The sequence below is a fragment of the Varroa destructor genome, unplaced genomic scaffold, assembly GCF_002443255.2.
Source record: "Varroa destructor unplaced genomic scaffold, Vdes_3.0 BEIS01000001.1, whole genome shotgun sequence".
Taxonomy (NCBI): domain Eukaryota; kingdom Metazoa; phylum Arthropoda; class Arachnida; order Mesostigmata; family Varroidae; genus Varroa; species Varroa destructor.
In genome coordinates this window covers 33,374,798-33,387,833 of record NW_019211454.1, presented here as the reverse complement: position 1 = coordinate 33,387,833, position 13,036 = coordinate 33,374,798, and the positions used below count along the sequence as shown (strand labels likewise).

Below are 13,036 nucleotides of genomic sequence, written 5' to 3'. Positions count from 1 at the left end.
CTTAACTTAGTGAACAGTTTGCTTTATCATACAGAAGCGGAAATTTCTAATGGCTAACCTAAATCAAGAGATCTGACTAGGTAGAACTGTATCAATATGCCTTTCGAAAGTTAACTCGAAATTCGGTATCCAAGAGACCATCTTAAGAAATTTAGTTAATTCAACGCAAATGTCACAACGTATCGCGTATAAATTCACTTACTGACTGCGATAATCCAGAAAAATAATGTGAAGCATGCCACGAGTGTGGCCACCATGATATGCCTCCTTTCTGTTAAAAGATCTTCAACATCTAACGTTGACATAGGATCAAGTTCGAAATCATTCTCCTCGACAAACCGTTTAACACGTTTCGAGTGGCCTTTACGGTGTAGCTTCTGACGCGGAGGCATTATGTGTCGATGGGTGACAATGAGAGGATATCAAGTCGCTGAAAGGAAGCGGGTATCGTTTAGGTCATATCCTGCTCTAATAACTAAGCGGGTCTAATCTATGTTATTACTTGATTACATGTGATAGGATGACTCTAAGCGAATTAACTCGTTAGTGAAATCACATGGCTTAATACCTAAGGATTTCCTTCATATTGAAAGTAAAAATGTGGCACTGTTTAAACCTAGGTTTATATACTTTGCTGACCATTAGAAGGATCCGTATTGTCATCTTGGCAAGCGTAACAGTACCCATATAATGAAATGTTTGTTCCTATAAAATGATCTGCAGGTTAAGGGTCGCGGTACCTTTTGATGAGATACTCAGTCTGAACAGGAAGACACGTTATCGTTATCATAGGCATTAATGTAAAATGCAATCAAGAGCGCTTAGAGAAGACAGTTGCAAAACCTCTACATGGTGACTGTGCATGTAAAAGCTTAATGGCTGACGAGTAATTCAACTGTGTGAGTTGTTTATCTGGGATACAAACAAGTAGTTAGGATCGGAGGTTATCGGAGCTAAATATTTATTGCTACATTCTAAGAAATGCGTAAGAGGTAGCCTATCGTTATTCCTGTCGATCGATTCGATCGAGGCCATATGTAGTGATCATTTTTTCTCAAGTGACGAATCCCTTCACCATTGTATTGCACCTCAAAACTTCATCGGGCTCACGTGAGTATCTGTAGTTTAGTGAAGGATAGGCTTGTTTTTGTTATGAATTAATCATCCGCCAGGTGATGACATAAGTGGCCATCTAGAATTATCAGCTAAGGGTATAAGCCTTAAGCACGGGCTTTTCATGGCCTGCGGCGGATCCTTGTCCAACTGAGAATCATGCACGACAAATTCGAAAGGAAAGTGCCTAGTAAGTTAAGTTGCAAAAGTTACGACCCGCCTGAATTTATAGCCTACGCGGTGCTACCTTTTACATAAGATTTATGAGTTAATAATTCCTGTAATAAAGGTTTCAAATTAATTTTGTATCTTTTAAAAAGGAGACTATGCCTACCAGAGGTTTACCCGGACCACCATAAAACCAATGAAGATGTTATTTTCACTTAATGGTTATTTATATATGATAATATACAATACAATACCTAAGGTTACAAACTACTTCATTCGTAAACTGTTAATTACAGTAATTTTCTATTTATAGAGAGGCAGATATTGCGTTTGCGAAAGAAAAAGAAAAAACAATAAAAAGCGTAGCTGATACAAAAATTACAGCAGTATTTTAAAGCGAATATAAAGGTAATTGTTAACCTAACTTGGAAGTAAAACCGCCTTTAGACGTCTGCGTTCGAATCTATTAACCGAGCCGGCTTTATGGCGGTTACGTGCTAGACGGCCGTAATGGGCAATGAAAAATCTAACAGAGAAAAAAGGATCGAAGCAGATAAATATCCCTGCCTTTGTGTTACTGTCATTCTCTTTTAAAAATGGTATCAGGACAACATCTTTGTAACTACAAAAATGTAGATATTACTTAAATCTAAAACACAGATTTTCCTTCGATTCGATTGTTTCTGGGACGAAATGAGCGCATCCATCCCGTACAGATATTCTTCACTTAAAGCAGTTTGCTAGACATTATTTGATGCTCAGTTTTCATAATCGATACTAAATGTGATAGAGGAAGTTAAGTGTATGAATGAAAATAGCAATCACCGAAAGGATTCAGGTTTCGACAGGCCTGTATTGTAGGCCTACAAAACAAAATCGAATACGTTCTCCAGAATAAAAATTTTAACTGCCAATTCATCATGCAAAATCTTCGCGCCCGATAATGATCTTTGAATTGGTGAGTTAGTGTCTTCGTAGGTTTAGCATCGGGAACTATAACTTTGTTTGGTATAAGCGTTGAGTGAGAACGCTTCGACTGTTTATCTCCTATAGTAATTGCGAATAGATCGAGTGAATGATACAGGATTCCTCATGCGTGCCTATCAGAAGTGGCCGATATCGTCAGCAGAAACAAAATCGGTTCTTACTGAAAAAAAAAATACTCGTTGTATGCCGTTCTACTTATGGAGTAACGATTTACAAATGAAAATATTTACGATGTTATTATTAGTATGATTGTGTGCTATTATTCGTGCTTTACGTCCGGCATTTGGGCCACTAGGCACTACGTTAGATTGCTGGGTCCGAGCATGAAACAACATGCGTCCTTGCTCGGGTGCCAGCCTAGAGTCTCTGATGTTCGCAGGCGAATGCAAAAAACCTGCTACGCTAGTTTGACTGTATGAGATCTATATCCTCGTAATAGCATGATGGTTAAATGATTTGCCTGTTTATCATGTCTTCGTCTAGATTTGGACCCGGATACACTGGTTTCCTCCAGGGCGCCAGTGTGCCCTAATAGTAATACCGGATACAACAATTTTTTAAAGTCTCCTCGCGTCCAGACATTGATTCATCTGCTAACGACGCAGATAACGAAACTCATACGTACTAAAATGCGTTGTAAGTGTGACATGTTAGATTGTAGCAAACTGCGCATGAAACACATAAAATGATTCCGAAATTGACCTCGGCTATTATACTTATATGATGACGGCAGCGATTTAATTTAGAGAAATGACTATATCGAGTGTCCCTTGCTTCTGTTTCTTGAGCAATAGCGAGCATAAGTAATCGTAATGGTAATACTAATGCGTAACGAACATCTGTCATTTGTTAGTTATATTGCAAGCGTAGTACAAGTCTCTGAACTGAAGTTAGAAATGAAGACGTTAGCAAACTCCGATCAACGGAACAGTACGTTCTTTAAATCCTTCCGTAGAGACCGCTTCCTGTTTTGCCTTATATGATAATCACTTTGATGGCAGCCACGTGGAAATTGGCTGCTGTTTGGGGCGATTAAGGTCATGCATCGTGTTGTTATGCGCATCTATTGCCACGCAAAAAGGACTACGACAAGGCATAACCAAGCCCACAAAGTTGCTCTCCTTATATCCATGGGCCATTCATCCTGGAGAGTAAATTTATGCTAATCTTCTAACAAGAGAAAGCCATTGACGTTCGCTTGCCAGCGAGGAAAGAAGGTTCCAGAGAACGAAAAAAAAAAAGGGCTATTGAGTGCCTGCTACGTACGATATGTGTAGATGAACAAAACACGTTTGCCTTATGTTGCGGTATATCAAAGTAATCCCTATCTATTTATCCAACAGAAATGTGCTTAAGTAACTTAAGTAACTAAGTCCACAATTCCAAAACTCAATTACTTGAATGCTTCAATGCAAGACTACGTTATATGGCTGAACAATAACATTTTCTTTCCTTATTCGTCTATTTGGCTTCATCCATTACTCCCATTGTCAGTCACAAAAATAAGCTGCATCCCGTTGCAGAAGCGACGACAGAGAATTAATGATTTTTTCTAGAGACTGGATCTTTAGAGGAAGTTTATTCGAACAGAATTATAGCACCTTGCGTCGGCCTGTAACTTGCTCCATTCATTTGTGCTAAAGTACCGCATTTATATCGTCCTACCCAACAGGACTAATATTCAAAAACGTTCCATTTTTAAGCTTGAGATTGAAGTTTCAATAGAATAAGCACTTACAAATTTCACCCTCATCGGTAACTTGAGCTACATCAACTTTAACCACAACATTGGTCCTATGCAGAATTTCCGCTCGCGAAACTTTCGCTAACCTTATCGACTGCGTGGTGTCCCAAGAAATGTCCGGAACCGTACGTTGATAGCGAGCACAAAGACGATATGGTCCTATGTAATATTTAACTGGACGTTATTTTCTACGTTAGTTCACTGCGTTTTATTATTCCCATTTACCAACGTACGGGTTAACATTGCGCCTACATGGCCTTTATCGCAAAACTTACATCTTGCAGTCAGTCGGCGAATAAAGAGGCAGGTATATTTTATTATTTTAGCCTATTCTCCTTCCCTTCTTCCCTACTTTTATGTTTTTCTTAGAGAAATAGACAGTCATAAACCGTCAATGCTAACACTAAGGCTCCCTTAAAGTAGATATTTTAAGCATTTGGTGCTATGTAATGTCGCCGACCTTGGTTAAACACGCATTAGGAGAGCACAAAAGGGTGTTATTGATTTCAATTTATTGACTTAACGCAAGATACATACACATCGCAAATTTGAATTTCCGATTGAAGAAGCCACATATGGATGACTGACGAGTTTACTCAGCTTCATCGACTGCTTACGTTGGGCTGTTCTTCAGTGACCAAAATAGAGTGTATACGGGTACAGCATTCACAATTATTATACGGAGGCTACGAATAGGCAGCAAAAATGATTTGCCAAGTTAGCAGTTCGGAAAACTTCCTGTTCGGCATTAGTTCTAGTTGACGTTTTGGCTACACGTTATAATGTAATTGATTGGGTTCTTGTCAGCGGACACTGGGCCAACGATCATTAAGGAAACTAGCTAGTTTTAATGCAGCCGGGAAATTTCAAATTATATGAAACGTGTGACGGTAATGAATTTATTTCCGTTCGTTTTCCGCACGCGGCAAAGTTTGTAAAAATTGTTCGTATATAAAGGAGTTAATCGTCAATTATAAGAGTATGTTGATTAGATTTACCCCCTGGATGTTTTATCGTTTTTAGTGGCATTTCTTCTTATTTATGTAAGGTTAGTGAATGTATCGTCCCTGCTCTTTCTTTCTCTCGTCATCTCTAGCGACCATTCATCAGTGGGCGTATCCCGTTTGTTGACAACTGTTGCCACTTCAATGAAACTGCGAATAGTAGCAGAGGGATAACGTTATATCAACGAGTTTTACGAGCTGCTAAAATGTTCACCTTGCTGTTAGCCTAAAATTGTATTTGTTTTATGTTACGACAGATGTCGCTACCGTCAGCACATGCCAAAGGTATTCGACAATCCGTCTCGTTCATGGCCTTACGAAATGGCTAAATAAACGATTACACTATCCAAATAGATTCGTGTTATAAATAGGTAAGTACACGTAGTTATGGAAAATAATAATTTTAGTAGTAGTTCAACCCGCTGTACGAATATATAAGGATAACCAAGCTGAAAAGGAAAAATCTGACGTTAATGACAAATGAATACATGCACCTTTTTCGAGACAGTTGTTTCTTAATGTATGAGATGTTACAGGCCCGACAATAGTCACAGGCCATGAAAATTAGGGTGCATTTGTGTCGCAGAGGGTATATATCATATACGTAGGGCACCAAATTTATTAGAATAGTATTTAAAGAAGTCGAAGAGTATTTTTCGAAGCATTGAAGTTGCGACGTTTTTAGAGCACGTAAGTTCAATATGCTGAAAGATTGAAACAAGGCAAACAAGTTGGTAGACACAGCAGAACTTCGATGGACTTTTCTATTCTTGGACGGGTATGCTGTTTTTCATCGTTATTTGTCCATCGCAAACGCTTTGTTTCCCCCCAAAGGGTCGACTATCTTCTGTCCTAACTTCATCCTGGACATGAGTTTCAATTTTTTCTCTTCTACCTTCTTAAAAACATACCGCTAGTCTCAATATATATCATGTGTTTCTAATAACGACCCGCCTAAACCTATTTGCTAGAATTATCTGATCTCTGTGTGAGCTGGTGACGCTTCATTTGAGGGTTTGTCTGCTCTTTGTTTTCTAAAGCTTAGTTGAGTGTTTTGAGAGAAAGGACATTTTTTAGTTGCTTTATGGACCGCGAGTACGTCGGACAAAAGCAGGTTTTTGTGGATTACTGATTAAGAGATGATGCACTACTTTTTAGCAAAAATTTGGTTCTGAGAGTGCAAAAGCGGCGAAGTACGCGGTGTTCTAGAACTCCTTTCGTTTGCGTACAAAACCCTACATAAATTTGCTATTTTAACATCCTTATACGCTTTAACACACGTTCTACAACACGATACATTTTAATTGTTTCAGAGATATTGTCTTATCTTTTTTTTTTTTTAATTTTTAATGGATCATGGAACGAGAGGTTTTTTCAGGATGTTTGCACCTATAAGGGAGAAATCTTTTTCAGCACTATGGAAAATCAAGTTATGTTGGAAACAATGTGAACGTACCCCGCTGCAACGTAAATAATAATGTTATTCATCTAAAAAGAAGACAGCATTTTACCTAAATTTTAACCGCAAACTAAGGCACTCTCTGTGACTCCTTCCTATCTCTTAACTAAATTTTTAAGCCTGTTGCCAAACAGGAATCGTTCAGTCAGTTTCGCTGCCAAGGAAATGGATACTTTTGCCGCGTTTATTATATCCTTTCTGTTGAATTGGGTTGTTCGCTCGGTGCCACAGGTCTATATACAAATTTTCGTAGTCCTTCCAGTCAAATCATAGTCTTTTTAGGACGGGGATTTGGCTTTATCCTAGGCGTGTCCTAGACGTATCCTGAGCTGGCTATTCCTTCTGTTGCTATTGACGTAGAAGCACTATATCTCGTTACTTAAAACAGCTCTGTGTAAAAACCTGCCGACATAGCTACGTGTTACCCCACTTCGAGCGCGATGTCCTTGTGAGCCTTATTTGGCCTAAGGGGCATCCGAGCTAATATTTGTTGGTAATAATCAAGTGTTTTCGACCAGTTTGAGTTTTCCGACGGAAATGGGGCACATTCTTTAGGTACAAGATTTTATGCTTGAACCTAGCAAACCCGTTCGAGTAGTTTCCTAGGTTATGAAACTCCTAGTCATATTTGGCCTAAATACTCAAGGCTGCTTCGATAGCTTTTTTCAAAAAATAAGACAGAATAAATGTCGTAAATATGAAAAGTATGTTATTTTTCACTAGAAACATCCATTCTTGAAACCTTGACCTCGGGGTGAAATTCTGTTTGCCGTACAGTTATACGGCATGGAGACGGGAATGGACTTTTGAATGGTCTAATATTGACAAACAAATAGTGGGAAGATGAAACAGAACCAAAATTGGATTCCGAAACTTAATCAGGTCACTTCTTTAACTGTTCAATTGTCAAGCCTTAGAGCTTGTCCAGTATTCTAGGTTTTATAAAAAGTCATTGCAAACTAGCTCTCGTGACTGATGCAATTGTTGGCAAGAGGTGGTCTGCTTTTTAGCAAAAGGTCGGATATTACCACGAACGTATAGACCTACACCGGCATTCTCTATTTTTTAGTTTAGGGGATCGATATGCCCTAATTTCAATGAAAAGAAGTCTACTTCTGCTAAGCCGTCTTGAAACCTTCGACTGAATATCTTATCCGATTCGTGTAGACTTAACTCCGTCGTTGAAGTTAAACTTACATAAATTGGCAATTAAATGAGAATTACATTGAAATGAATTGTTCGAACTAAGTGAGACATACATTTGCATACAAGCCCAAATACTACTAGGTTAATAAGTTAGCCATGATTTTTCGAAAAAAGCATCGTATCATTCGAACTTGAACCTGAGATTGCCAGTAAGCTGCCGAGGCAGCAGACTTTTCTTGAAGCTCGAACAATTCGCTTGAACACAAATAAATGTGGGCATCCTTATGTTTCACAGAATCAGCGGGAAGCCTGCGGAGCCAATTCGTTTTGACCCAAATAAACTTCAGCGCTTGTCGTCGATTTAACCTTTACGTGAGAACATTCCGGATTCACATGCGGACACGGCGGTATCAAAAAATTCATTGACGGCTGTGTCTCAAAAGTTTATTATTAAAATAATATCGATTTTACTCAAGAATGTCGGTATGATGATAGGTAGAGCATTTTCTCGATGATAGGCACTATTGAACTTTGCTGAAAAGCTGCCAAAGCGACCCCTTAATGTAGTTTGTAATGTAAGTGTATTGTGTTGAGGTCCTTTAACTTACTGTATCATACTTTGGGAAATATTGATGCAGTTTCTGCACAGTGCGGAGATAACAACTAAGTTACTTAAGTTTCTCATGCGGTACCGACAGGTAAAGACATGCCCAGCATTCGCACATCGATTAATGGCCCCATTCAAAACCTTCACTTTAATGAGCGAAATGCACGAAATAAGAACCCATTAAACAGTGCACCGGCTAGTATAATTAAGTAGAAAGCAAAAATGTTCTAACTTCACCGTGTAAAGGATACAGGAATTAATAAAATCGTTTAACTTAGCGCTTTCAATATAATCTCAGTTCGACGTAGAGTAAGTGCGCGGGTCCTTCCATAAGATTGAGAGTTAGTTGAATTGAATCGCCATATGCAGATGACGATAGGTATTAAATATTTAGTAGATCTGCCTGGTGATAACATACACGACAGAAATGCCATTGTATATATCAATGATACAGAAACAGAACGAAAAAAAAAGTTAGATTTATACCGTCTTGTTTACAAGGAGGAACCCCAAAGAATTTTTACAACCTAGCCATCACGTAGCTATCAAGACACGGCTAACTAGAAGTTCTCGGCTGATTTCAGTTCGATACTGGGGGAAGCAGTTCGATGCAGATTTCTATTTTGCGAAATCAAAAATGTTGCTCGATGTAGAAGTTGAGGTGTTGAAACCTAATGGATTAATGAGGTTTGATCAGTACGTATTTCGCAAAAGTATGGGCTCCATGAAGGTTGGGTATTACCCGTAATATAGCTTAACATGTTTAATAACACATTGACCATGTATGGATGATCCTTCCGATTTGTCGCGCTTTCATAAAATACTTCTCTAAGCGGTACTAAAATGAGTGACGTTCCTCTCACATCAGTAAATGAATGATGGTCATGCAAGAGATAATGGAGACCATAAGCGAAGCACTCGCTTTCTGTTGTTCAATTTCTTGTTTTTAGGATCCTGTTAATTCCGTATACTTATGTTGACTTCGTCAAGTCTCCTGTTAGCTCCACTTGCCGCTTTTCTTGCTTGTTGCTAGTTATTATTGATTTATCTCCCAGACCTTACAATAGAATATGCCTCAGCATGCAACCAGAACCAGCGGAAGAGACTTGGCGTCTTATCAAATAGATTGGTCTTTTAAATCAATCAAATGGGTGGGTCTTGAATCAAATGAATTTACTCTAAATGGCTAATATCTTTCGCAGATCAATCGTGGTAGGCCGTTTAGTAAGCCAAATGCTGAGGAGTAATGAAAACAATAATAAAAGTAATAAAAAAAAAAAAGGCCAGTGTCAATATCGGGATTCGACCATAACATCATCAGGTAGAATTAGCTATCCATCTTCCTGTATGCCCGTTGACTGTTAAATGGATAGATCCTCTCGTCGAGTAAATTGCCCTTCTCAATAGGCCGCACAAAGCTAGAGATCATTTCCGGAATGACCAGACTCGAAGAAAACTAGACCTGGACTAGCTGTGTGGGTTACCAACGACAGCTGAAGGAACCGAGCTGTCAGAGACAATAATGAAGCAGGCATCTCAGGACCAGTGTGAAGCGGCCAGTGACGACGAATGCGTACAGCCGGCAGGCCTTAGCCATGTGACCGGTTTAACGATTTCCAACCCAGTACTAATGGCGCAATCTGTTCTACCGGTGCACGATCATTGGAAAAAAACCCATTGCTCATTGTGCCCGCATTTTGTCGTACATAGACATATAATCGAAAATGTGCGTGTGTATATGTAAAAAAGCTAGTAGTAGCCATTACGATAAGAATGCGTAGCGTTTAGATCGCTTCATCGTTGCACAGGTTAAAGAGCTCTGGAAGCTCGTTATTGCACCATTACATTGAGAGAACACACGGGTTTATTTGTATACAAGACATAGAATGACTTACATTTCAAACACTATATTTTTGACGGGTAGTGGATATCGATTTGTTCCGGTTGCGCACAAAAGATTATCTTTTGGGCGAATGTTCTTAGATTCATTGCCACGCAAATATTTACAGGATGTTTAAAAAGAAACGCATCCTTATAGCTATACAGAAAAAAATCCCGCAGCGTTACAACACATAGAAGTTTCGATTCGTGCATATAAGGCTGCAACACATGTAAAGACCTTATAGTTCGATACGTCTAGCCGAGTACCAGCTGCAGTAACCAAGTGTTTAGCTTAAGAAATAAGTAACCATTGAAGTTGATTTTATTTACGTTCGTCTAGCACTCTCAAAACAGAAAAACAAAGAAAAAAAAAATACTTCGATGCAAAGCTCGATACACTAGCTTGATTTTATCATAAAGTGATTACTTACACTTAAAAGAGTTTATCTATGTTCAATAGTTCTGTTCAGTTGACAACTGCCGATGTTTCTCTTTAGCTAATGAGCTAGTACTTCAAATTGTTCCTTTGAGTATTTTAAATAAGGTCTTTTTTTAGCATCTGTTTTTCAACACGACAGAAGAACGTCAATTACGTTTTTTTTAAACATTTATGCGCACACTACCAGGAAAGGAACAACGATTCACATTTGACACAAGCCTCAGACCCTGCGCGCGTAGACCGTAATTCAGGGACGAGACCCTGAAGCTCGAAAAACAGGAAACAACTTCCTACATGTTTGATAATTTATGCTCGACTGGAACCCTTGAAGGTAACGTCTGAGTATAGTCTAGCACAAAAGTGATGTGATAACTGCTCTATATGCAGGCTGTTAAAGACTATGCTTCACAAATTGTCAAAAAGGTGATAAGTAACATTGAGGAGATAGGTGAGTTTCCCGTGTGAAAAATACTGTTTTTGTTTAGAAAATTGAGAGAAAAATAAGTTACTGTCTCATAAATCAGTTCAGGAAGTTCCTTTGATAAATTCGAGTCAGTTGATATCTGATATATGTATCCCTCTTTCTTTTCGTACCAATATAACTAGAACCAGCGCAATGTGAACGCAAGTTCCAGTTGTGTATGTTAATACAATGTTTTTTAGAGTGCATTGGCAGAGGAAAGTTTTTAGGTCAATTGTCTGTTGACGTTATAAAACGTGTTCACCGCCGACGAGATAAAGGTCAATGGTATTATGTTAAGATGTCTTAATTAATGCTTAGTAAATTGAAAGCTTTTAAAAAAAGAGCTTCATAGACAGAACAGTCTTTTTGCCAACTTGCTAGATTGAACCATCGTAGAGTAGCATACTCTTGTCGGCGTCAAAATCCTCGTGTTATGATTAACGGACGCTATTTCAAGCGTTTGCTGTGATATAAATAGCCTATCTAAAAGGTAAATACTTTTACCTACAGAATGTTACTTCACAACAGTGGACCGTTTCCATATTTCGCTAAACCCAGATCGCTATCTCACCAAATGGAAAAGCAAAACTTTACCCCTAAATAATAAACTAAATTATTCTTCCATAATTGATTTTACTCCTCCTTGCTTGCATGCATGCTATGTCTCGCCTTCTCAGTGGAGATATTTCGGTAATTTAGAGTTAACGTATCAGTAAGCATGATGCCATGGTTCCGTTGTCAAAGATGCTTCAACACTGAACCCTACTGCCCCATCTCCCTGCAGTTTTGATACTGATCAATGTTTATCGAGAAATAAGTTACCCTAGAGCATCGCGTTTTACCCAAGCACCAAATCTAGGTGATCATGTCTTGGAATACAGAAACCATTAATGTAGCGGTTGCCCTTAAAATTGCATCTTCACAGACACGTAAAGGTACCATGGTATGTATTTCAGTGCAGCACACTATTGACGCTGATGACCAGCAAATCATAAAACCGGTAAGCAGCGTCAAGCGACGTCGGCTGCAAATAATTACTGAGACAATTTTTTTTAAAAAAGGAAGTCTTTCTCTATTACCTTTGTCGTTGTTGCAAGCACGCTTACCTGGTGACTTTGCTACTGCTGCATTTAGGGAATCTTTAGATTAGATATCACACTTTTCTATTCGTAGTAATGAATCCTATCTTTAAGCAGGCCACATTACGAATCACACCAAGTTCGCTTCATTCATCTTGTAATCAGCTTGCTATTTCCCGTGTATACAGGATTTCTACTTTAGAAATCTTTTTTCAAGAACTCAGGCGCCTGTTATTCTTGTTTTACACTTGTAGACGCTCATTGCACAATTTAAAAGTTCAGCTCTCGCTCGATGCAGTGGCGTCGGCACTGTACTGCGATACATTCGGGAAAACAATAGTGTCAACAAATGGCAGGCAAATAGTACAGGTCTTGCTATTTATTTTCGATGATAGTACTTATTGTGGCGCGTAATTAGGGAACCGGCCCAAGTTTGCAAGCGAACGCTAGAACGGCGCTAGTCCTGCAGCAGAGTTCGTCGCCTACAAAACGACCACTGATTTCGATTGAAGGGACTTAGGCTGTCGGTTCCCTTCGAACGGTGAACCGTCCTGCCCGCTTTAAGACTAAGTACCTTTATCGAAGCCGCTACTACCAAACGCTTGACTGCTACTGCTGCTATTGCTGTTGGCGTACTCTCAAGGCGACAATGCCGAGTGCGTGTCGGGACTGTTCAGGACAGAGGAGGCTGCCATCAACTCTTGAGCTGGACCTGTCGCTGGGAGAGGTCCACTGTTGTAAGAGACGACAGCAGAGAGCAAATTCAAGCTAAGGGACATTACGCGGCAGCGAGGCAACGCGACACCGGCGGTCGCGCCGGGAGCCACTGGGAAGAAAAGAAGAAGCAACAGCAGCAGGACTGTACAAACCTATATAGAAAAAAAGGAAACAGACCCAGCGAATACGCTGTTAATAATATAGTTACCATCTTCGACGTCACTTCGGT

General features: G+C 39.3%; 1 protein-coding gene and 1 long non-coding RNA gene across 8 annotated transcripts in view; one reads left to right on the top strand and one right to left on the bottom strand.

Moving 5' to 3' along the window:
• LOC147758541 (uncharacterized) overlaps positions 1-13,036 on the top strand; it is an 81,345-nt gene that overhangs the window by 796 nt on the left and 67,513 nt on the right. Inside the window, exons 3-4 of one of the 2 annotated variants that reach the window (XR_015318550.1) lie at positions 5,274-5,387; positions 7,917-8,510. This is a non-coding gene — a long non-coding RNA (uncharacterized LOC147758541). Of the gene's footprint in view, positions 1-5,273; positions 5,388-7,916; positions 8,511-13,036 lie in introns of those variants that run through there. The other variant, XR_015318551.1, reaches the window with a different exon arrangement.
• Positions 1-13,036, bottom strand: part of LOC111250623 (uncharacterized) — a 26,880-nt gene extending 13,844 nt beyond the window's left edge. For 2 of the 6 annotated variants that reach the window (XR_002673437.2, XR_002673438.2), the window contains exons 1-2: positions 12,118-12,778; positions 203-430 (exon numbers count right to left, since the gene is read on the bottom strand). Coding sequence is in view for 4 of the 6 variants with exons in the window: in XM_022806062.2 (XP_022661797.1) it covers positions 203-392 (190 nt within the window). In the remaining 2 variants the exon portion in view is untranslated. Of the gene's footprint in view, positions 1-202; positions 431-12,117; positions 12,815-13,015 lie in introns of those variants that run through there. The other 4 variants (XM_022806062.2, XM_022806072.2, XM_022806100.2 and 1 more) reach the window with 4 other exon arrangements.